General features: G+C 36.1%; 1 protein-coding gene across 3 annotated transcripts in view; it reads right to left on the bottom strand.

Moving 5' to 3' along the window:
• EDIL3 (EGF like repeats and discoidin domains 3) overlaps nucleotides 1-25,411 on the bottom strand; it is a 438,162-nt gene that overhangs the window by 132,483 nt on the left and 280,268 nt on the right. For all 3 annotated transcript variants that reach the window (XM_082623484.1, XM_082623486.1, XM_082623485.1), the window contains 2 exons: nucleotides 5,676-5,831; nucleotides 4,104-4,248 (listed from right to left, as the gene is read on the bottom strand). In XM_082623484.1, the coding sequence (XP_082479610.1) occupies nucleotides 4,104-4,248; nucleotides 5,676-5,831 (301 nt within the window). The remainder of the gene's footprint in view (nucleotides 1-4,103; nucleotides 4,249-5,675; nucleotides 5,832-25,411) is intronic.

The following is a 25,411-nucleotide window of genomic DNA, read 5'->3' as shown; positions in this document are numbered from 1 at the left end:
TTTTGCAAAATGAAAGTAATGTTGAAATGCTCTCTCCTGTCTTATTACTGATAACCTCATGACGGTTTCCCGGTTTTCAAGAGTTCCATTTTGTCTTTAAAAATGGAACATTTTCTCAGAAAGGATATTTGGTTTTCTTTTATTTGTTTTCATAATACTGAAAATGAAAATTCCCTCAGTACAAGGTCACTTTCACAAACTGCTCCAATGGTATATTCTAAACTGGACAGCATTTGTTTTCTAAGAAACCTGTTCATCATTATCACTGATTCTTATAATACCAACATGGCTTCTTCTGGAAGATAGGAAACTAATATTTATTCAGCATATACCATATACCTCACATTGTGCTAGTGTAGAATTTAAACTAACAGATAACAGAAAAAAAATAAGCTAATTCTAGCAAAAACCATTACTGGACAAGACTTTTCATAAATTTTTATGTTTTAATCATACTCCATAACCTCTAGTATTGGATATTTTTTGAAGATTTTCAAATCTGCCACATATATTTTCAGGTTTGACATGATACAGAATTTGGGTTTGTTTGCCCTTGAAAAATCTTGTATGTATGTATGTACATATATACAGTATTTCCCAATGTTGAATTGCAATTGTGACAAAATTACATTCACAAAGCTTATAATGGAAAGTATGATTCTATTATCATATTAGCCAGAGGCTGAGTCTCCCATATGTAAAATTTTACCTTTTGGCCAAGGAACACACAGGTAAGTTTGATCATCAAGAAAGCCAAGATAAAATAGGAGACTTCTCTGATCAATGTCATCTCCTCATACTCTGCTAATGCCCTACATACTAGCGGTGTGGCCTTGTACTCATTATTTAACTGCTTTGTGCCTCAGTCTTCTCATCTATAAAATAGTGATAATAATCAAAATTATCTTTAAAAAGTCTTCTAAGAAATTAGTTGATGAAATATTTAGAAACAGTGCTGGCATATAGCTAGCATTCAGTAAATACTAGATATTTTTATTATCTCCATAAAGCTTATTCCAACAGATGACAGTATTAAGTCCCCAAATTAGCAAACCAGTGAGTATTAAAGAATATCTTATGATTGGTTGCAATTTCTGAAACTAGACCATTTTCAGTCCAGGCTCTAAGAGAGGTGGTTTAGAACTTTTCACTGATAAATATAATTCTTAATTACAATTACTTGCTTTCTGTTCTAGTCGATCTAGATCAAGTCTTCCTTCTTGAAGCTCCTCCATATTTGCCTTCACCTCCACCTTCTAGGAAATTCCTATCCTATGCAAACATGACAGAGACTGACATAGAGGGCTAGCCAATTGTATGTCTTAGCTCAAGTTTTGTTGAGTTGCAGGCATAGGAGACCTATACCCCAAGTTTCATGATATAAGTAGTTCTAAATCCTAAATACAAATTCTGAAAAAGAAAAGTTTCATGACAAAAATCTCAAAGACTTTAGAAAGTTCTAAAGTCTTAATAGCATGCTCTATCTTCAAGCAGTTCTAAGGTAACGTGCGTTGTCTGTATTATGGATTTCTGACTTTTTCTTCTATTATCACCACCAGCCCCCCACCTTGCCACTGGAATCTTTGTACAACTGCTTGGCTTGCAGAAGAGACACAAAGGAAAGAGACACAAAGTTGCTTTTCTCCTTTTTGAGATGTAACACAGTTTTTGAAGTATTGGATAGAAAAGGCATACCTTTACTTTGACCATTTCTGCTTAGTTATAGAATTCATTTCATTACCCACTCTGCTGCCTCGTACTCAGCCCAGGGAAGTGCTGAATAATTTGTTCAAAGAATGAATGAATGACTATTCTTCTACTAATTACGGTCATGATCCATTTCATTCTAAACATCTTAAATCATATCTCTTTCGAGAATTTAGGGGAATTTTCTTTGTAAGTATCTGGAAAAAGATTAACTGCTATCTTCTAGGCAGGCTGACAGCTCTTATAACAGTTTATTGAATACAATAAGGCAGCCTTGGGCTTTACAGTGTTGCACTAGATTGTGGGAAATAGTCTGGTACATTCTACTAATGTTTATTTCCAAGTGTTATAGCTAACCTCTCTGTCAATTTGCCTCACACCACCAATTTCCCTTCTCATCCATATGATTTTTATATGTATAAATTAACTCTTTTACCAACATGGAGAGCACCTGAACAAAATGAGGTATTAACAACAAAATTGATTATTTCTAAAGTGAGGTGGTGCCCTAGCTTTACATTTTTATTAATTTTTTTGGCCACACCAAAAAAATGTGGGATCTTAGTTCCCCGACCAGGGATCAAACCCATGCCCCCTGCATTGGGAGCACAGAGTCTTAACCACTGGACTGCCAGGGAAGTCTCATTGTTTTTTAAATTTTTATTTATTTTTTCATAAGCATTCATTAAGAGATATTATTCTCTGCATACACTTTCAAAATCATTTTGTGGGGTTGGGAGATGAGGTGTGGCTTCTTTTTGAAAACATAAAAATCTGTAAAGGGTCAGGTGTAACCTCTTGTCAAACTTGAAAGTAAAATATATTCATATCTTAGGGGTGTAACTGTGCCATGTCTGAGAGACTGGCCCTCATGAATCAAAAGACTGAAAAATTGGGGAAGGCGATGTTGTAGCAACTAAAAAGCATGGGACTTAAGAGCAAACTTCATCATATGGTGGCTTCCTCTTGATTGCTTTATGATGAATGACTTACTGATGACACTGGCCTGTGGTGATATAGTGGCATGCAATATAAACACCGTGCAGCAATAATTCTGCTGAGATTTACTGGTAGTCAATAAGCCAGTTCAAATTACCAAAATAAGGAAAACATCCCCATTATGATAATTAATGGTACTAAAACTGTATGTTGATTGCTTCATAAAAAACAGCCATATATAATATGAAAATGTGATTCTTAAAATATCAATAGATTTACTCATCTGCCCAAATGTCTCTAACTCCTTTGAATGTAATGGGTTCATTTAAAGTTTGGTTGTTTTTTAATAGTAACTTCTATTTCCCTGAAAATCATTCCCTTTCTTAACATCACAAATAAACACAAGAAGGGAAATAGATAAAGTGTGCATTTTAACCTATATGCAACAGTTTGAAATGAATAAAAAGCTCTCAGTTGTCTCTTTGCAAGGATGTGTCCTATTTTAAACTAAACGGCACTTCTGTAAGTATGACAAAAGTCTCTCATACTTGGAGGTTACACTAAAAAGTGGGGCACACATGAATTTTTAGTTTTCTTAAAAACACAGTGGTTTGAACAAAATCTCAGGCCAAAGTGGCAAAGATAGTTTGTAAATGTTGATGACAGAAATATAAGAACAACCACCAAAAATATAGCACAGTGAAATGCCTAGACAGATTTTCTGTTTAGTTCAGAATCTAGCTAGATTGAAAGTGAATAACTGTGAGATCCACTCATAAAGTCTTCATCTTTATATCTAGTCCTGATGCTCCTGGAAGACAAGGACTGTTTATATCTGAGTCCCTTGATAGATTATCTTTGTGTTCGAAAACCACTGTTCGTACAATAAGCAGGTTGTTAGATAAGAATGATCTAAGAATGAATTTATAGTGGCAATCTTGGTTGTAAAGTATTGTCTCCTTGGAAGCAATGATAAATTTACATGTTTCATAAAACCTAAAAAAAAAAAAAAGACAAAACTAAATTCTTATGGTAGATGTACAAAGATAAAGCTTACTTTTGTATGCCGTATAGCCTAAATGTAACTGCAATTTAAGAGGTCAGGCAGATTCCAGTTTTTACTGAAATTTTGTCATAAAACATAAATCATAGTTACTATTAAAATCAAGAAGGCACATTTATATTTGACAAAAGTTTCCAATGAAAATTTGTTGTACTTTCTTTGACCACTCAAAGAAATACATTGCCCTTCTACATTAATTCTATTCTGTAGCATGTTTTAGAACTTGTTTATCCTCCTCTCTCTCTCTCTTTCTCATTGAACCAAGCCCTAGACATTTTGTAGCAGAAATGAACATCTACGAGTGTTGAAAAATTGCAAGTTCATAACACACTACATACAAATGTACTTTTTTTTCCTTTAAAGAGAGTACAGAAATACATAATATGAGACTCACCTGACAGTTCACATCCAAGAAGCTCCATTCTCAAAGTACAGTGTCTTCGACAAACTTGGGGATAGAGTCTCACATACTGAGCTTTTATGGGGGGCGTGAAAGAGTTAGCATAGGGTGTGTTGTTATCAACATTTCCACGGAACACCTATGAAAAGAGATAACATAGAGTTTAAAATTATTAATTGCAACAGCTTTTTTTAAAAACCTATTTTCATATATTGACCCTATATCCTACATACACAATGTAATCTCTCAAAGATTGGATTAAATAATCCAGGGGTCTGGAGCATTTAGAAAGCACCTTGCCATGAGGAGTGAATATAAATATAATTTTCTGTAAATTCAATATTTAATACCTTTCTGCAACCTTAGTATTTTATTTTTCTTCTATTGATATAAATAAAATATTATGCTTTTTTCCCTAAAAAAAACCAACAAACCTATAGACAGAATCCTCATTAAAGCTGTAAACCACTGTGACCTATGGCTTAATCTATACCCTACTATGATGGTCATTTCAATTTAAGGCCAGTCCTTCAGACTACCTTAATCTTTCAACTTAATCTGGGACAGGGGTCTGTCTGCTCATTTTGCTACTTAGTAATTATAGTTTTTTTGTTTCATTTTGTTTTTAGGAACGAGTCTTCACTATTGCTTCCTGATCACTCAGTTTCTCTAATACTGTGATCAAATTTATGACATTTTAGGGTCTGATTCCTCAAGATTACTTCCTTATCAGTCTGTCCCAGATAAGAGACTCCTAAGTCTTCATATATATCTCCAGTGAAAAGCTAATTTCTCTCTAAAACTTAAGTGCTAAAATGTGTTATTTTTAATTCCTTTAAATCTCACTCTCATTTTACCCTCTACATAACCTGGTAATCAGAAAACCTATTTAAATTCATTTAAGAAGGTAACTTTAAAAATCGTTCATAAAATCTATGAGAGTCTAGTCTAATGACTCAGTTTTAAATGGAATGAGGTGCAGTGCTGATTTTTTTAAATTAAAAATTGGGGGTAAAATTAATTTAAAAATTAGAAATATCATATGAAAAGGCAAAGGATACATAGAATATTATATCCATTTCTTCTAAAATATTTTATTCTGCTAAATAACAAAATTTTCTTCCAATATGAAGTATATAAAGATATTTATGTTTTCTATAACTTGGTGTTTTTCTTTAAAAATTATATTTTTTCTTTAAAAATAATAGTTTTGATCTGTATTTATTTGATTAAGGAGAGTGCTAATCTGTCAAAGCAATAAAATGAAATTGAAAGCTGACTGTTGTTAAAATAAAACTTAATTTCATACACAGGACTATGCTAACCTTGTGATAAAGTGTTTATAGGACCACCAGTTAAAATCTGAGAAAGATTTAAAAGGTAGCTACTGTACATTGATAATTTGGGATAACACTGTACCCTCTCCACACCACTGGTCCAATTAAAAGAATCATAAATTTATTTTCAACAGCATAAGACTTCTGTTGAATATTCAGTAATCATTTGGTAATCCATGATCATTTATGGGAGTTTACTTTCAAATTAATAATGTCATGTAAGTCTTACCATATCCTCATTGGTGCCTTTCACTGTGTACATTGTCCAAGTCTTTCCATCATTACTATAGGCAATTTTGTAGGATTTTGTATACTCTGGGCTTCCAATCCTCTTGGCTCCTTGAGTAATCACACCAGTAACTCTCATTTTTCTTTGTAAATTTATCTGAGGAGACAAGGCATAATCAACTATAATTTCATTGCTTTCAGGATAACGATGCTGATGATATCAAATTTGAAAATGGAACATTTTTATTTATTAGTAAAAATTTTAAATAATACAAAACAAGCATATATCAAGCTTAGCTTCAAAATGCCTTTCTCTGATGGTATACTTTTTTTTTTAAGTAAAGCAATATGTAGGAACAAGATTTGAAAAGGGCAATGTGTCCCCAAAATATAAGTACTGAAAGTATTTGGTTGATTATGATATGTAATTATGAGTTAGCAAAGTGAAAAATGAGAATGTTATCTTCTCAAAATAACCTCAATGACATTACTATGAAACTAATGTCAATATAACTGTTAATGTATCTCAACTGCTTTAGCTTTCAAGAAATTACCATTAAAATAAAACATGCAAACCTCTTTGAGAACTTTGAGTATTAGAATAAGAAAAGGTAAAGACAACAATGATGGCAGAAAACAAGTACAAAAGTATCTTCAGTTTCTCAATCTTTATACTGTAGTCTCTGCTATGGGTTGTGTAAGTACACACTGGTCATGGAGGGTTTTTCACCAAATACTTCTCATTTCATTATATGGAGATGTTCTAACTGATATTTTCTTCCCATTCCAAATCACCCTACAATAGTTTGCTGCAGCATAACTGTCACCTAATAAAATTTTCAACATTTTTCTCATATTTAAATAGAAGTCTCCTTTTGACAGAACATAATCATTCATTAAATGCTACCATGTAAGAAAAATACTTTATTCATATATGGGCAAACATTAAAAATTGTTCTATTCACTTTAAAATGCCTTTATGATGTCTATAAAATCTTAAGCTCAGTAGAAAGGTACTGTTTCAATGTTCTTGACAAATCGCTATAAAGCTCTCCTCTCCACCAATTACAAATCAGAATAATTTAAATCTGTTATACTATAATATTGTTAATAATTCAGAGACCATTTCCTGAGAAAACCAGAAAATCTTAAGATTCATGTAAGTGATAAGGATTTTCCACTCTTTGACGGGACTGTAAGAGTTAACATTTGAAATGGCGGAGGATGTGCATGAAGAAACCAGTGCCTCTAGAATCATTGTTTTTATATGATGAAAAACAGGTCATACATTTAAAAAGTCAAAAATTGGAACTATGAAAGCAATCATTAAAGAGTTCCCACCCCAGACAAACACTGTGACTCATTAAAAGACCTACAATGTTTTATTTCCCTGGATTTATAGATTTTAAATGTGTTAATGTGTTAAGGGCAATCCTGAATCCTGCATGTAGCCAGTGCCCTTTCAAGCTTCTGAAAGTTTGCTAACATGGCACAGTCCACCTTCCTCTCTATTCTGAGTTTCCCTAAGTCTCATCTTGCCTCTCTGATGGTTCTTCCCCAACTAGTGTTCATAAAACGAGTCTCTGTCTTACTCATGTATAAAGAAAATCTGGAATTTGGATGAGCTAAAGAACTGGGGTGGATGGTCCTCAGCCTCTTACTGGCGAGCATGCCAATATTTCACTCTTGTAAAGCAAACCTATAACAACATTTTTGTTTTTAAATTCTGGGCCTGTGGTTCCTTTTTTCTTCAATAGTGTGAAGTGAGTTGACTCATATATCTGATTTTGCTTTTTTCATTTTAATACTTAAACATCAAAATTACTGACATGAATACATTTGATGTCCCATTCTTGTTTGGAGGTACAAATAAAAGAATACTCCCCATGAAGGTAAATTTTACTTATTACTCTTTTATCTCAACTAGTTCTCTAAGGGCGACTTTGTAATATTAACTGTGAGATATGGTAAAGGTAACCTCCGAAAGAGACTTTATCTGTATGTTAGGTAAATGAGCACATTGCTAGGAAAGAGCCATATTCTTCCACTATCATATATGGCATTCCTTTTTCAAATGGAGACTCTTCATAGTCTAAATCTTTCTAATATATATAACATAAACAGTGGACACTATGAATCATGTTTCCTACCATTTTGGAAGCCAAACTCCACACTTGATACTGCTGAACATTCCGTTTTCATTATCTTTTATCTTGTAGATGGCCAAATTATCTCTGCTAGAATTTTAGCTGATGAGCTGTAGACTAATTTTCTGAAGCTTAAATTATGTAACAATCAAAAAATGAAAATCTGAGTAGATGTTTCTCTCTAAGTCATATCAGAAATGATGTTTTAAAAGATTCCTGTTTGCTCTAATATTTACAAGCTCTGAATATATATCTCAAGGAGCTGGAATTTCAGAGAGTAAACAGCATCCAACTTGGGTGGTATCTACTTTTAGTAGGTATTTGGAATTAAATATCAGTACTGTTTTCATCAAATAAAAAATAACAACCAAAAAGTGATTCATAGGATACTGGTTCAGGGATTATTAGCAATTACTAGGTTTTAGGCTTTTGAGTTCTCCTGTATCTAGCATTATTAAACTTGGAGTGTGGAATCTGAAATCTACCAGTGAACTTCTCATATTCGTTATGTTAAAATCCATTGGTTTCTCTTGCACTGTGAATGGGTCTTTTACCCATGCATGGTTTTGTAAAATCACGCATTGGTCATTTGGAAAATATAGACTCACGGAACTATGTGGACTCTCTAAAAGATTACACATTTTATTATATAATATCAAAAAGTCACATTCATTAATATCACCACCAATTTCATTAAAAGATCTTAAAACACTGGAAGCTCTCAAGTTCACACTGGCAGTTACATTTTTTCCAAAATTCTAATTTTCCCTTGAAATTTCAAGTTATATCTAGCAACAAATACTGTCAGTTGTTTTCCTTAATGTGGCAGGAATACTTTGTTCATTTTCAAGAAAATATCTGCCAAATATCCAGGTATGAATAGTCATGGTTTGTCAGTTGTTCTCTGAAGTAAACATAATGTTCAAATAAGGAGGGGGTAGTTCAGCTTGCGAATCATACAATCTCCCAAGTGCTATTCCTCGAGATCATCCTCATAGTTCAGTACTCAGCAGAAGTGCTTTATGTGTGATTCCCATGTCATCACGCAGAATATTAAAGACATGGCCAACATCGGCATTTAATAAAATTAATGATCGCTACTGTTTCATCAAGGATATTCTTAAATGAGCTGGAGTTTTCTTTTTTTTTTTTTGGCCTCCAGCGTCTGCATAATGGGGGTGAATACAAAGACTACTAGTACAGTTTGATGCTACTGTCTTGATTTGTGCTAAAGCTCCAGCAATTTTACTCACCATTGTTCTGTGGCAACAGTACAAATGTCAACACGGTGAAGATGGCAAAGAAAATCTTATAATTATTATGGAAATAGTGTTGATCTGTGAACTTCCTGGATGGGACTTGGTGGTCCCTGCCTCCACAAGACATATGGGTACTTCAAGTTCAGTTGAGAACTACTGATGTGAAATATACAAAGGGTTATTACAAACACAAACACACACACACACACACACACACACACTCCAAAGAGATGGAAAAAACAACAGAAAATGGAGCAAAGCATATTAAAGGGCAATTCAGAGAAAAGGAAATGCCGATAGTTAAATTTTCACTATTAATTAAATAAATGCAAATTAAATAAAAAGAGCAATTTATAGCCAACAACGTATAGCCAGAATGATGAGCTAATATCAAGTATTGCTGAAGTATTCCTCTGCTGATGGCGGGAGTCCTTATTAAAATTAACCTATTCCTGGGTATTCCTCCCCCCACCCCGCAAATTTCTGCATAGGTGCTCAATGAGAAATGCACACACATATTTATTGTAGAATTTTTTATGTTAGCAAAGAAGAGTAGCTTAAGTGACTATCCCAAGAGGAATAGAGATTTAAAATATAAAATGTATGTGTGCACATGCATGTGTCTGTGTGTGCTTTTGCACACATACATAAAAGCATACTTTCTGAGAGTCAGAAGTGATGAACTGGATTCATACATAGCCATCTAAAAACATAAGAATGTGGAAAAAAACAGAATGAAATATACACAACACCATTTATGTAAATTGAAAACCAAACACATGTACAACATAACATCATGCACTTTCCCATAATTCATGTGTCTAAATCAACCCAGGAGGAACCCCTCTTGAGCTCCACAGTGACTGGGGAACCCATTTTACTAGTCGAAGGGTAAGCTGGGATGAAGTGAGAGAGTGGCATTGACATATATGCATTACTAAATGTAAAATAGCTAGTGGGAAGCAGCCACATAGCACAGGGAGATCAGCTCCGTGCTTTGTGACCACCTAGAGGGGTGGGATAGGGAGAGTGGGAGGGAAACACAAGAGGGAGGAGATATGGTGATATATGTATACGTAGAGCTGATTCACTTTGTTATACAGCAGAAACTAACACAACATTGTAAAGCAATTATACTCCAATAAAAATGTTTTAAAAATTAAAAACAAACAAACAAACAAACAAATAAATAAATCAACCCAGGAAAGGTGAAATGAAAGATTACACATCAACTCTTCTAGGCTGAGTTTCTATAAGAGAAGAGGAATGAGACAGAAGGTGGGGAATGAGTAACAGTGCCAGGAAATAAGGAGGTTCATCCTCAAATCGGTGCTGGCAAAAGATATTCAAAGTGGGGGAAGGGATCATTGGTTCCTCTCATTTCCTCCTCTGTTCTCAAGGAAAAGGACTTAAGTATGGCCATCTGATGTAAGAGTACCATTACATACAAAAGTATTTTCTGAGACTCATTCCCCTGTATAAAATACAGTGCCATAAGCATTTCAAGCATACTTATTGTATAACATACTTAAAAGTATTTATAGTTGTACTTTAGGCAAAAGCTAGTATTAAATAAGCAATTATGTTTAAAAGTAGCTTTATGAATAGCTAATTGTTTTTCTCTACCTCAACCTAGAAGTTGTGATGCACCTAAGTAATGCATTTCAGTGTGGGTCTGACTGGTAGCTGGTATCACTACATAAAAACAATATGAACATAAAATGTAAACAAATACAGCTTGCCAAAAGGAACTACTTTCTTATTTTATTAAACTGAAAGAAAAGCTTTCAGTTTTTTAAATGTTGTAATACTTGGGAAGTGGAAGAGGAAGAATTCCTTTTTGAAGAAAAGGAAACGTTTGCCAATTAAAGATTGTTAAAAGATAAACTGAAGCATATTAAAAATTTTGAGTTTATTTGATCAAAAAGTGATTGGAATGGGGTAGGACTAAACAAGAAGTGGTTAAGAGTGTTCCACAAACAGGAGCTTGGGGGAGACTTACAGAGAAAGGGGGGAAGCAAAGCAAAGAAATTATCTGATTAGCTATAGCTTAAGGAGTTGCATCATTTGGGAAAGCCTAGTTGGCTGTTTGTGATTGGTTGTCCTTAGGTTTCCATTTCTTAACCTTGAGGAATTTACAGGCTTAGGTCTGTGCTTGCCTACGTAGACTGCTAAAGCATTAAAGTCAACTCAGTCTAAAACATATAAACAGCACATACAACTCAATATCAAAAACACCAAACAACCCAATCAAAAAATGGGCAGAAAACCTGAGTACATAGAAGATATGCAAATGGCTAACAGGCACATGGAAAGATGCTCAACATCACTAATTATTAGAGAAATGCAAATCAAAACAACAATGAGATATCATCTCATACTTGTCAGAATGGCTATCGTCAAAATGTCTACAGATAACAAATGTTGGCAAGGATTTGGAGAAAAGAGAACACTTTTGATGGGAATGTAAATTGGTGCAGCCACCATGGAAAACAGTATGGAGGTCCTCAAAAAACTAAAAATAGAGCCAGCAATTCTACTCTTCGGTGCATATCTTGAAAAAATGAAAACACTAGTTTGAAAAGATCCATGTGCCCCAATGTTCATAGCAGCACTTTTTATAATAGCCAAGATATGAAAGTAACCCAAGTGTCCATCAACAGACAAATGGATAAAGAAGACATGATATATACATATATGAATATTACTCAGCCATAAAAAGAATGAAATTTCGCCATTTGCAGTAATATGGACAGACCTAAAGAATGTTATACTTGGTGAACTAAGTCAGACAGAGAAAGACAAATACTGTATGTTTTAACTTCTATGTGGAATCTAAAAAAGAAAACAAATGAACATATATAGCAAAAGAGAAACAGACTCACAGATATAGAAAACAAACTAGTGGTTACCAGTGGGGAGAGGGAAGGAAGGGGGGACATGTTAGAGGTATGGGAATAAGAGATACAAACTATTATGTGTAAAATAGATAAGCTACAAGGATATATTGTATAACACAGGGAATTATAGCCATTATCTTGTAATAACTTTTAATGGAGTATAAACTGTAAAAATACTGAACCACTATTCTGTATACCTGAAACTAATATATTGTAAGCCAACTATACTTCAATAAAAAAGGCAAATCACACTAATGGTCTCCTTGTTTAATTAATTTAATAAGATCAATCAATAAGAGAAATAAATGCCTGATTCATAACTTATTATTAGGAAAATCATATTAAAATCAAACACTTAGTGATTGTTTACTTCATGATTATTGGGGCACACAATCAGTAGTCTGTGAGTTGCTACGGAAAAAATGCAGATTTGAAGATTACACAGCATATTACATTAAAGTACTATGTAAATAAATAGTACTTAATGATACCCTATAGCAATCATTATGCATACCAATGTTTTAATACTTTGCACAAAATTTATGTAAATTGACCACTAAGCGCTAGTGAAGAGAGATTTTTTTTTTTTTTTTTTTTTGCGGTACGCGGGCTTCTCACTGTTGTGGCCTCTCCCGTTGCAGAGCACAGGCTCCAGACGCGTAGGCTCAGCGGCCATGGCTCACGGGCCCAGCCGCTCCACGGCATGTGGGATCCTCCCGGACCAGGGCAGGAACCGGTGTCCCCTGCATCGGCAGGCGGACTCTCAACCACTGCGCCACCAGGGAAGCCCCAAAGAAAGATTTTTAAATTATTAATTTTTCTTTTCCTAATGATGAGGGTTATGGATTATCATATAAATATTAAAAGTATCAAGATTAAGTAATGAAAGAACCTGTGAGACAGGATGATGTTGATATATGTCCATCATTAGAATTGTTAAAACATAACTTGAGGAATTTGCTGTAACTGTGTATTAGCTATGAACACAATCATGCTTAAACTAAAAGAAAAGCACATTTCTTAAGGAAACAATGGCCAAACTACAACCATCTTTTAACTTAAGGAAATGAGTATTTCACTCGAATATCAGGACTGTCCTTATGTTGAATTAGAAACATTATTTTTTGTGTGGTTATTATAAAGGACATGAGTAATTAGAGAGAATTAGAGCACCCTTGAAATTGTAAATCATCATTATTCATGACACTTTCATCTTAATAGAGATTCTATTTTATGTACTAACATTCTACCTCTGGTGGAGTGGAGATGCAAAAAGACATGCATTCAATTAGCTCCGGGTCTGGAAGTATGAAAAAAAAATGTATATATATACACACACACATACACACACACATATGTATACATGTATATGTATATTTGAAAATTCCAGATAACCATTTTATATTGATGGAATTTAAACTTTTAAATCTGTAAATGAGATTTTTTTTTCTCCACAATATTTTTCATAATCCACCTCATTTAAGTATGCTTTCACAGGTCACAGTAAGGACAATCCCTCCAGGAGGGCTGTCATTTGGGAGCTGGCAATAAAAATAAGCTTCAGGCAAAAAGAACAGGGAACCATCTCTTTTGAGTGATATGAGAAATAACTTGAGCCTCTGAGGCAGTTCTAAATATTTGGATTGTTCAGATGTCACTTAGGGGTTAAAAAGAAACAGGAACATTATTACCAAAAGTTTCTAGTTAAAAATTACAGGGAATTAGACTCCCCTGTAATTCACATTATCTTATTAACATAAAGTATTTTATCGATTGCATCTTTAACATCTTCTGTGGAGACCTGGGTGGTGGGAAGCATCATGAACGTGTCTAAGGAGGAAGACCTCTGGGGTATGTCAGGATGAAAGGAGTAACTCAGACCAACAGTGCATAGTTTCATGGTTTTGATATGACTGGCCTAGTTATAACAGAATTTCCCTTAAACAACCTCCATATCACTAACGACCTGATTCACTAACACTTCATCCCCCCTGTTAAACACATGCACTACTCTGCACATCCTGGCACTTTGGCTGGTCTCTGCCAGGCCTATTCTCCTTGTTGCCAGCTGAAACGCACACTAACCGTGAGTCAGTTGTGTTTGATCCTCAACCTGTTTTTTTTTCAAGTTGTGCTTGTTATTTTAATTACGTAATTTGATTAAACATAATTGCTAAATGTGGCTGGGAAAGGAGAGGGTTTTTTTGCCTATGAAAACATGAAATAGCTTTGAAAAACCTCGAAAAGGCAAATTACTGAAAACACTTAATATTATTGGGGAAGTAATTAATACCTAGGGTTCTATGCTTGAATAACTGCCAGTATGTTTAAGCAACAAATAAAATAAAAACTGAAATCAATAATGTTTCATGGGTGTGATTCATCTAAGAAACATGAAACAGAATTTAAATGCTTTTTTCTTTTAATCGGTTTTTATTAACTAATCTAATACTTAGTTCTGAAGCTCCAGATAAGAGGGCTCCTAAATTGCCCTCCACTGTTCTGAATGCTGGTCAGCCTTTGACATGTGTTCAATTAACCCAACTGTCTTCTTTGAAAAAAACATGGGACAAGAACACAAGCAAGTAAGCATAAAAACTATAATCTCTTTATGACTCTTTGCACCTGGGAAAATTTCCAATCAAAGTGAAACACCTCATTCACTAAATAGCATGCAACAGAAGGAATACACACACCATCATGGATGTAACCTGTTAGTTGTTCCACGAGTCTTGGCATAACAGCTTCCTCTGAATTTCCCCCTATTTCTGAAGAGCTTTCAGTATATTGAACTCTTCTCCTGCTTCTTGGTACTTGCTGTGGCTAGAGTTTCTTCATATCCTCCAGTATTTATATTCAGGAATGAACAGAACTGTGGCTATTTTGTTTAAAGACTTCAATCTGTATATTAAGTTTCATGTAATAGTATATATTAAGGTAGTGGTAGTCCAGAACCCTCATAAATAAAGTTTCATGGTCTGAGGTATGGATTTCAATTCTTGGGCTCTGAAATTTAGATTTTTCTTGTCTTTTTCCTGGTTACTTTATATGGCCAGGGCAGGAATTAAAGGAGTCATTGTCTGTAATAAACCTGGTAATTTGAATAGATTCAGTAAAAAGATGGAAGGAAGGAAGGAGAAAAACAGAAACCTCAAAGAAAAGATAGAAGATGGGGAAGAAACAAGAGGAATTAAAAGAGAAAATGATGACATTACATGAGTAGGAACATTAACCTCAATAAAGATACATTAGAAATAATAAAAATAAGGTCACTTTGCTAAACTATATATTTTTAAAGAAGGCTGAGGTGATACCAAAAAGGAAAAAAAAAAAATTCTTGATGCATAAGCACATGAGCAGTGGGTGCGCCATGAAGGGGAGAGGAAAGAGGGAGGCTGTGGGCCAGAGACTGGACTTGCTTAAGTTCCTATAGGTGGCCAATGTCAACAGCAATAGCTTCTAGGTGGATGTGAAGAGGGCAATCACCTGCTCCACCAAGAAAAGAGAGAGGGGGGGAGGAGCGAGAGAGGGGGGATAAATGAGCATGTTGAAAATTTTTAAAAAGTTTATCAATTAAAAAAAAACTTCAAGGCAGATGTTAGGAGAGGTGCATTACTTTCTTTTCTTTTTTTTTAAACTTAATTATTTTATTTTTGGCTGTGTTGGGTCTTCATTGCTGTGCGCGGGCTTTCTCTAGCTGTGGTGAGTGGGGGCTACTCTTTGTTGCGGTGTGTAGGCTTCTCATTGCGGTGGCTTCTCCTGTTGTGGAGCACGGGCTCTAGGCGTGTGAGCTCAGTAGTTGTGGCTCACGGACTCTAGAGCGCTGGCTCAGAAGTTGTGGCGCACGGGCTTAGTTGCTCCGTGGCATGTGGGATCTTCCTGGACCAGGGCCCGAACCTGTGTCCCCTGCACTGGCAGGTGGATTCTCCACCACTGCGCCACCAGGGAAGCCCCAGGTGCACTACTTCTAATAGCTGGCTCAGGAACAAGGGGGAGGAATTTCACTTTAAGGCCCACATGAATGCTCTCCTCCACTTCAACCACCTCGCTGAGTGACCTTCAAAGTGAATGTGACTGAGGACAGTACTGAGGGAATAGGAAAAGAAAAATAACAACTGGATCTTCAATTACTTTAAGTATAGTCTTAGCCAAACCTGAGAATTCCCTGATGTTCATATCCCTAACCAGGACGATGAAGGGTTGGCAGGTAGAGAAGAACGTATTATCCCCTGTGTTCTCTAATTTTTCTTATTTTAGCTTGTTGTTTATAGCACACAAACAACAATGCCAACAGAACAGTTTCCAAGTTTTGCTATGAGAACACTCTATACCTTTCCCTTCATGAAGATATTATTGGTAGTGGCAGTAAGTGCCCTGAAATTTAAAATGCTGACATGGGATCACTTAAACATCAAGACAGAAACAAAAATCACATAATAAAAACTTAAAAGGTACTTCTGGGAAGCAGAATACTATGATACTCTTCATTTTTTATGTACTGAAGGAAAAAGTCTAAGCAAACATATGCTCTAGCAAACAAAGTGGCAAGTTTTCTAGGATATTATTTTCTAGCATTGAGCAATATGAATGAATTAACCAAAAAGAGAAATCAGAGGGCTAAACAGAAGGAGTGGAAACCTCTGGGAGACAGATGCAGCAGCCATTACCAAGAAATAACTTAGTGTTCTATAGTCTTTGTGTACTTCTGGCTTTATTTTAATCTAAATAAGTACACTCTTCCATCTGTGTTTCAAAAATAAAATGAAATAGTTTTAGAAATTAAATTGCATTGTCACTTTGGAATATATCAGCAAACATTCTGAACAATAACCAAACAGACAATATTTCATGGCTTTTTCTGAGAACTTAACTTCATGATTCAAAAACTCTGTTTAAAAAGACAAATCAAGGGCTTCCCTAGTGGCGCGGTGGTTGGGGGTCTGCCTGCCGATGCAGGGGACACGGGTTCGTACCCTGGTCCGGGAAGATCCCACATGCCGCGGAGCGGCTGGGCCCTTGGGCCATGGCCGCTGAGCCTGCGCGTCCAGAGCCTGTGCTCCGCGGCGGGAGGGGCCGCAGCAGTGGGGAGGGGCTCACGTGCCGCCAAAAAAAAAAAAAAAAAAAAAAAAAAAAGACATCAAATAGTGCTTGGTTGTTTTTCCTTATTATTAAATTGTTACTCTAGACCTAAAGGTAGCTGCTAGGAATGTTATTACCTGAGCGAACCAGATTATTTAATTTCAGACATGCTGAAAGTAAGTTTTTAATATGACTCCAAAATCGGACGCACACTGGCAATATTCCATAGTCTCTTAAAGTGCTGCCTGATACAAAAGGTTCTTTGCAGTCTATAATGAAGTCTCCCTGGAAGAGGCAAGTAATATCTTTTAATCCTTCTACCTGCTTATACACTTCTATGGTAAGGATTAATTTGTAATTTGCATTGTATTTCTATGGAAAGTGTGGGTACTCCACTTAAATATCTAATTATTTTTAAATAAAATATGGAAGGTAAAATGCTTTAAGCTGTTTGAACATTTTGAATCCCTTTATGAGCAAATAAATCCTGAAATTTGCAGCCAGTTTTTCACAACAAATCAACATCTGGAACTGGACTTGTTGAGTTTGGGACTTCTTATTAGGTGTTGGGAGAATGATGGTGCTATGGGAACACTGGAAAGATGAGAAACAAAGAGAAGCAAAAGCCTGCAATCGGAAGTCCTGTACTGCATGTCTTTAAGATATGCATACAGACCCCTCCTTTTTAGGTGATGATCAGTAGTAAGAACCACTAAGACCCAAAATTGCTTGCCTCCACCAAGGGGTATTAGAAGGAACAACAGAAATTCTGTTTCTTTAGGGTGGGAGAAGATCACTGTACTTAAAATGTTTGTCTTCTGAAAACCCATGCTGGAAAACTGGTTGTGCCACTGTGCTTCCTAACATGGCCTTGGGCAAGGTTCTTAACCTTCCTGAACCAGAATTTCTTCATCTGTACAATGGTAACGAGATGCTATCTAACTCACAGGGTCTTCTGAGTATTAAAGGTGATGTTGACCCTTAGGTCCCTAGCATCTTTAGGGATTCTTTGATTGTTTGCTATCAGTACCATTCTTTCTAGGAAAGAGGAAAGTTGAAGTTGTCCTTTATAAATGTAGGAAAACAACAAAAAGAAGAAAATGATTCTTTAATTCACACTGATCGGGCATATTAGACTCCATTTCTTTAACTTTTACTTTTCAAAGTGCTTTTATACATATTACACTATTTCTTTGCTCTTTATATTAACCCTAAGAAATAAATTGTATAATTCTGGTCTCCCATATGGGCCAAGATGGGAAGATGATGGGGGAATTTTGGTCATCTATGCTCCCTTAGAAGTAAGGAGAAGAATACACAACGGGCAAAGGTAAGCACAGAAAAAACTCTACTCCCCACACAGCGCTCTTGTCCAACATGGACTCCTTGATAAGGTAGAAAGATAATATTTTTACATGTTTTCAAAGAAACACAGTTTCACCACTACCAAAAAGTCTGCATAGCAAAACATTAAAATATTTCAAATTTAGGAGGAAGAAAATAGAATATACCTCATTATTTTAAAATAATAATTTTGCTGAACAGATGCTGGCAATTAGACAGTCTTTAAAAAATGTAATGACTGTACTGTTCATAAATTTTCGTTCCACTTCCCCTAACTAAATACTATAAAACAATTTGATCTAACATTTTCTTTTTTCTTTCTTTTTTTTTTTTTTTTTTTTTTTTTTTGCGGTACGCGGGCCTCTCACTGTTGTGGCCTCTCCCGTTGTGGAGCACAGGCTCCAGACGCGCAGGCTCAGCGGCCATGGCTCACGGGCCTAGCTGCTCCGCGGCATGTGGGATCTTCCCGGACCGGGGCATGAACCTGTGTCCCCTGCATCGGCAGGCGGACTCTCAACCACTGCGCCACCAGGGAAGCCCTGATCTAACATTTTTGAAACCTTGAATTAATTATTTTTAAATGGAAAAATATCATTTTTTAATTTTTATAATTTCATTAGAGTGTGACTGGAATTTAGAAAACAAGTTATTTTTTAATGGTCAAGAACTACACATACTAACCACTGACCAGATTTATTCCTATAAAAATTACATCCGTAACTCTAGCTTTACAGTTCATTTTACGACCCATTATTCTAAGATTCATATGATTTTAAAAGTGACATAAAATTTCTGATGACAAAATACTATAATCATGTTATTAGGACATTCAAAATAAGGCAAAGTACATTACACTTGACTTTTTCTTTTTTTTTTTGGTAGCTTGAACTGTAGATTTTCTCCAGTCTTAGATCACTTCTTCGTTTTCAAACCTTCAGTGGTTTGCCTACCCACCACCAAATTAAAACATGCACATCTTTCACTCTGGCATGCACTAATTCCTACCATGTCATTGCAACTTATATTTTCAGCTGCACTTCTGATTATTTAATGGATTTAATTTGTCCCACATGTCTATAATTTACAAACATGATGATAGAGACAGTGGGAAATGGAAAGACAGAAAAGACCTTTGCACATGTAATCTAAAGAGGACAAACACACAATTAACTGTAATTCGAAGCAGAATATTACAAATGATAAAGGGACCAATGGGTTGTTATGGACATAAAGAGAAAATATCAATTAATAGTGACTGGAAACAGAAAACTAGGTCTAGAAAGGTCAAGTTGTCTCCCCAAGGTCACATGCCAGGATTGAATGGTCATCTCAGACCCAGAGGAGAGCAAGAGAGATAGCCCAGGAGGTGGAGCACTCACTAAGCTAATGAGGGTCTGGCGAGGCTGGACAAAAAGGTAATTCTTCTGTTGTTATGTCTGTCTGTCTGGAAGGCCCCTTTCATCTATTGGAGCAGTCTGAAAGCTTCTCTGCTCCTTAAGCCTCCTTTTAAATAGCTTCCTTTGCACTTACATGTAACACTTAAAAATTATTATTATGACACTAATACATTTGGCCTTGGATCTAATATTGAATATGCTATTTTCAGAATCATATTAGGTAAGATTCAGTTCAGATGTGAGTGACAAAAGCCCAAATTAACAGTGGCTTAAATAAGAAAGAATTTGGCTTCTCCCTTGTGTAAACATGTGACTAGGCAGAAGGGGCTGATATAGCAGGGCCCCGGGTGCCTTCCATCTTGTTGCTACTGTATGTAATGCTGATCTCATGGTCCAAGATGGTGGCATCTGAGTTTCTGGCAGCAGGATGAAGAAAGGGATAAGAGGGGAGAAGAGGGCATGTGGGTACAACCTCTCAAGGAAGATTCACAGAAACCACACTGTGATGCTTTTGCTTATATGCCTTGGGCCATTTGTGAATCACAAGCTTACATCTAGTGGAAAGGGAGGTTGGGAAATATAGCCTAAAAGACTATATTTTTATATAGAATATATAGAATATTACACTGAATAAGATATATAATCTTATACAGAATAAGACTATATTCTGAGGTAAAACATGCTTATTAGCTAGTAATCCTCTTGTTATGGAAATAGGCGAAAAGGATGTTGGGAGACAGTTAAAAGTCTTGGCTACAATTCTCAATAAATATTTGTTAAATGAGTGAGAATGTACATTTATTAATCACTTGCTGTATGGTAATATGTGACAACATCTATTATAAAATATTCACAACAATCTTAAAAAGCCACTCTATTTTTGTTACCACTTTATATATAAAGAAGTTGTATCTTAGAGTGGTTAAGTAATTTTATCCAAAGTGACAGTGGCCAGTTGAATCCAGAACCACTGATCTTGAACACCATATTGCTTTACCATAGAATATAACTGCTTATGCAAATGTGTTTTACTTGTGTTAGATTTATAGGTAATGTGGCTTATCTTCACATTATTTATTAATTCACTTAATAAATACTGAGCAAATAAAAATTGTTCCAGGTCTTGGGGATACCAATTATGATAGCATATTTTTTCTTATTTATTAAAGGTTTAGTCACTGGGATTGGTGAGAATACAAAGTGACCAACAGTCCCCCTACCCTCATTCAGCTTACTTAATAAAATAATCTTCTATATAGTCTTTAATTATAAGCAACAAGCAAAAAAGAATAAGAAATTATAAGAACATATATTATGAGAACTGTATCTAGTCTAGGGTGAAGAGTTGAGTCAGGGAAGGCTTCCTTGATAAACTTGCCTCTAGAAGAGAAATTGGCACATGGGAAATGCTCAGTGAATATACTGAATGAATGAATGACTGAATTTATTAATTAAAAGGGAGTTGGAGGTCACTTTGGAAGATGTTTTTGCCAAGCCTGGGAAGTAGAAGGGAATACCCTTCAAGAAGTCCCATGTGGCTGGAACTCAATAAATTCTCCCCACTTCCCAGAGCACATCGTTGAGTTCAATTATTCGTTGAATTAAATCAAACAGCGTTTTTTTTCCCTCTCAAATGTCCACACAATGAAGTAAAAATTTTTTGCATAAGATCATCTAAAATGTTTTCTTTACTTAAATACGCTCCACATAGGCTCAGAAAACGTGTCTATTGCCCAAATAGTTCTCTGCAAGTAGGAGCGGCTAAATAAATACTGATTCATCTACAGCAGATTCGAAACTAAGGAAAACATTCTAAAAAATTTGTAATGTACTCTTCTTTCAACATTTACATACATCTTTCCAAATCTGGGTTAATGCTCCTAAGAAAGAAAAGCTAAGATCCACTGGCAATATCAAAATGTCCTATTTGTTGTTTTGTTTTACAAGATAATCACTTGAAAGAACTTCTTGAAAGCTACCATTATGTAAAAACACTGGCTTAGGTTGGCCTCCTGCTAGGAAAACTAAGAAAAATTTACATCTGCTTTTGAAACTCAGCACTCACTCTCATAGGCAGTGCTAATGATAGTAACTAAGGAGACCTGAGTTTAACACAGCTTTCTTTTAAATCTGAAAAATGAAAATATAGCCTATTATTATAAACTCAGAGAAGAATACTTCAAACTTAAAGTAGCATTAAACACATAATACAAGCAAAAATCTGAGAGCCCATTTGTGGGAAAAAAAAAAAAAAAGGAGATCTTTGTTATTTTTTTAAGAACCAAAATAACAACAAAATAAAACAATTTACACTAAGTACACCAATGTTAAGTTGAAACAGCTACTATTCTAATTAAATATATCAATCTTGGGGAAAACAGCAGCAACCACAGCAATAACAACATTAAAAACAAATACATGGAGAAAATGTAACCAACATATAGTACAGAAATGAAATGTCCTGAAAAAGGTGTTAATGTGTAGAATGAATACACTTATTCCCAAGCTCAAAGTTCAGCTCTTTTCTTCCAAAGGGTCCTGTGCAATGGTGCTCCCAGGTAAGCTATGGTCTTATATACTGTTTTGATGAAAATGGAAATAGAAGAGAGAGAGACTTTCACCTCTGTGGGAGGATACTCTGTTTTAGAGTTCTCATCTGTCCCCTCAAAAATCTATTTCAACTCTATGTGGACAGGCGTGGCCTTGTGACTCAAAGTGGCCAGTGGTAATAAGGAAGCGTGTCACTTGGTGGTGGTGTCCACTTGATCCACTTCTACTCTCTATACAGAGCAAACTCACTTTTCCAGCTTTATGCTGGATATTATTTTCTCTAGGTAAATCACTGAGGCCCAAAATATATGCATCATTTTCCAAGCAGACCAACTCCTTTTCCTGATTTCTACATTTCTGTTAATGGTACCAAAATCATGCTCAAGCTCACAACCCTGGAATTTAATTTTTCTTACTTTTTTCCTCCCTCCCCTCCCCTAACACACAGTTGAATCAGTTGTCAGTGATGTACCCTCAAACCCTCTTACAGTTTGATCTTTTATTTTTATTTCAACAGCTGCCAGTCTCATTCAGGTCCTTCTCTGGGCAGTTAGCCATAAAAGCCTCTCAACTGGTGTGCCTGCTCCTAGACTTGCCTCTGCATTAAACACAGCATTTATTCAATAAATTTTTACTAAAAGCCTCGTTAGCACTAGGCTTTGTGTTGTATACACATAACACGCACCACACCACTGACATGTCACCTTCCTAAACTCTAGTTCTGACAGTATTAATAACCTGCTGAAAACTCTTCAATAACCATCAAGTGCCACCTTCATCCAGTATTGATGTATTTCACCTTCTGATGTCTCCTTACCTTTGTAGACCCTTATCCTCTTATTCCGCACCCTCCCGCCCCCCTGCTCCCCCAACATGTACCCAAATTTTCAGTATAGTAAACCAGTCCCTGTGGTACCTCGAGTTCCCTCCATCTCCTTTGTGACTTTGTTCATCCTGTTCCTTCCATCTGGAATAAGCTCTTCAAAGTCAGCCTCAAAAATGGTGAATATACTAAATTCACCTTTAATAATTAAAATGTAAATGGCTTTTTGATGTTTTCATTATACTCTGGTTGCATAGAAAATAAGTATTTCTTCCTTAAAGACTCCTAAGACCCAGCTGAGGATTTAAAAATAAAACATTTAAAGCCTGGTCTTCCAGAGATGTGGATATTTTATGACCCTTTTACTGTTTAATTATGACTTAATTATTGAAGGCCTCACGTCATAGGCAAAAATCCTTTGAAAACGATTAAGCATTACTATTTCCAGTTCATGGAGGAATGGGGATTCCACTTAAGGCAGACAACTCATACAGGCAGGTTAATAATAAAATATCACCAAAGTAGCTTAAGTAGTTAGGTCTTAGAATTGTGATGTCTGGATGCCATCCATTACTTTAAAATATCCCACACTGATGTCTCATTTGGAAGAACAATATACTATTCTCCAACATCTTTATTTAATTAAGTTGCTTCTAATAGTGAAAGGGGCACATTCAAGGAGAAGTATATCTCTCTTGCTAGACTGTGAGCTCCATCAGGGTAGTGATTACTACTTTTTCCCTAAGGATCACCACCATCACAATCCACCTGAGGTGTCTGCTTATTATGTAGTCCCCTGGGTTCCAACTCTGACCTATTAATTCAGGAACTCTAAGGATGGGGACCATATTTAAAAAGCTCTCCAGGGGGCTTCCCTGGTGGCGCAGTGGTTGAAAGTCCGCCTGCCGATGCAGGGGACACGGGTTCATGCCCTGGTCCGGGAAGATCCCACATGCCGCGGAGCGGCTGGGCCCGTGAGCCATGGCTGCTGAGCCTGCACGTCCGGAGCCTGGGTTCCGCAACAGGAGAGGCCACAACAGTGAGAGGCCCGCGTACCGCAAAAAAAAAAAAAAAAAAAAAAAAAGCAAAAAAGCTCTCCAGGTAATTTTTATGTAGTTGACATTTGAGAACTACTGCCCCAGCCTAGAGGTGCACATATAAATCTTATAAAATACAATAGCTACTTTATAAAGCTTTAAGAAAATCCAAGACTCCCCCCATACCCACTACCAGTGCCCACCCCATACCTCCAAAAAATAAATAAATAAAAGGGCACTTCCAAGAGCTTTCAAAGTAAGGATAGTACAGAGGTTAGGAATGGCTTAGTGCTGGCCTCTCACACAAGCTGTCTGTGTTTAAATCCCAACCATGCAACTTACTAGATTAGTCAATTTGGACAATTTTTCGTTCTGTGCCTAGATGTCCCTATCTGACTAATGGGTATAAGAACAATACCAATTACATGGAATTATGGATTCAATATGCACCAAGTAGTTGAAACAGCATATAGTGCTAGCTGTTCGATTATTTTCAAGCTAATACATAATAGTATGGATAATGAGACTCAGCTGGATCCAAAGTATAAGTGACTAGAGTAACTTTTTCTGCACTTAAATCTAACCATATTCAGTTAGTTTTAAACAACAACTGAATCCCTCAAATTGAAATGGCTTCCAATTAATTACTGTCTCAATAAACTAAAGCTTTCAGAATCAGGCCAAGTGGCTTGGTACTTGGTCACATTTTCAACACAAGGAGGTTTTCAGTGAGGCCTTGGGGCAGAATAAATTTGTTCAGTGTCTGCAGTGGAAATAAGGGTTTCCTTCAGCTCAGTCCAAATAGTAATCCCACTAGTTCCCAGACGATAAACATAAAGAGACAATCAAACCTTTAGCTTAGACTCTCACTTTTCCCCTTGCTTCTCGGCCTTTCTACCCCACCTAAGGACTCAGGACAGGCTGCCAGTAGACCTCCTCTGCCCTTGCAGGAGGTGCTGCTGCAGCCCTTTCAGAATGAACTGTTACATTTGAGGCAGTAGCTGACACGGACTCATAAGCAAAATCTCCCATGGGCAGGTCTCATAAGCACGGTTAACACCTTGGATTGAAGCTGGACCCACAGGCATGGCAGACTCACGTTCACGAGCGCGTCTGGTAACATTGGAGAAAAGTTACTAGAAACTCTGAAAGATGATAGGAACTTAGGGTTCTGTCTCCTTTAGTGCTAAGTGCCATAAAT

Source organism: Mesoplodon mirus (genome assembly GCF_964341445.2).
Source record: "Mesoplodon mirus genome assembly, chromosome: 5".
Classification (NCBI taxonomy): Eukaryota; Metazoa; Chordata; class Mammalia; order Artiodactyla; family Ziphiidae; genus Mesoplodon; species Mesoplodon mirus.
This window is presented reverse-complemented; position numbering and strand designations above follow the sequence as displayed.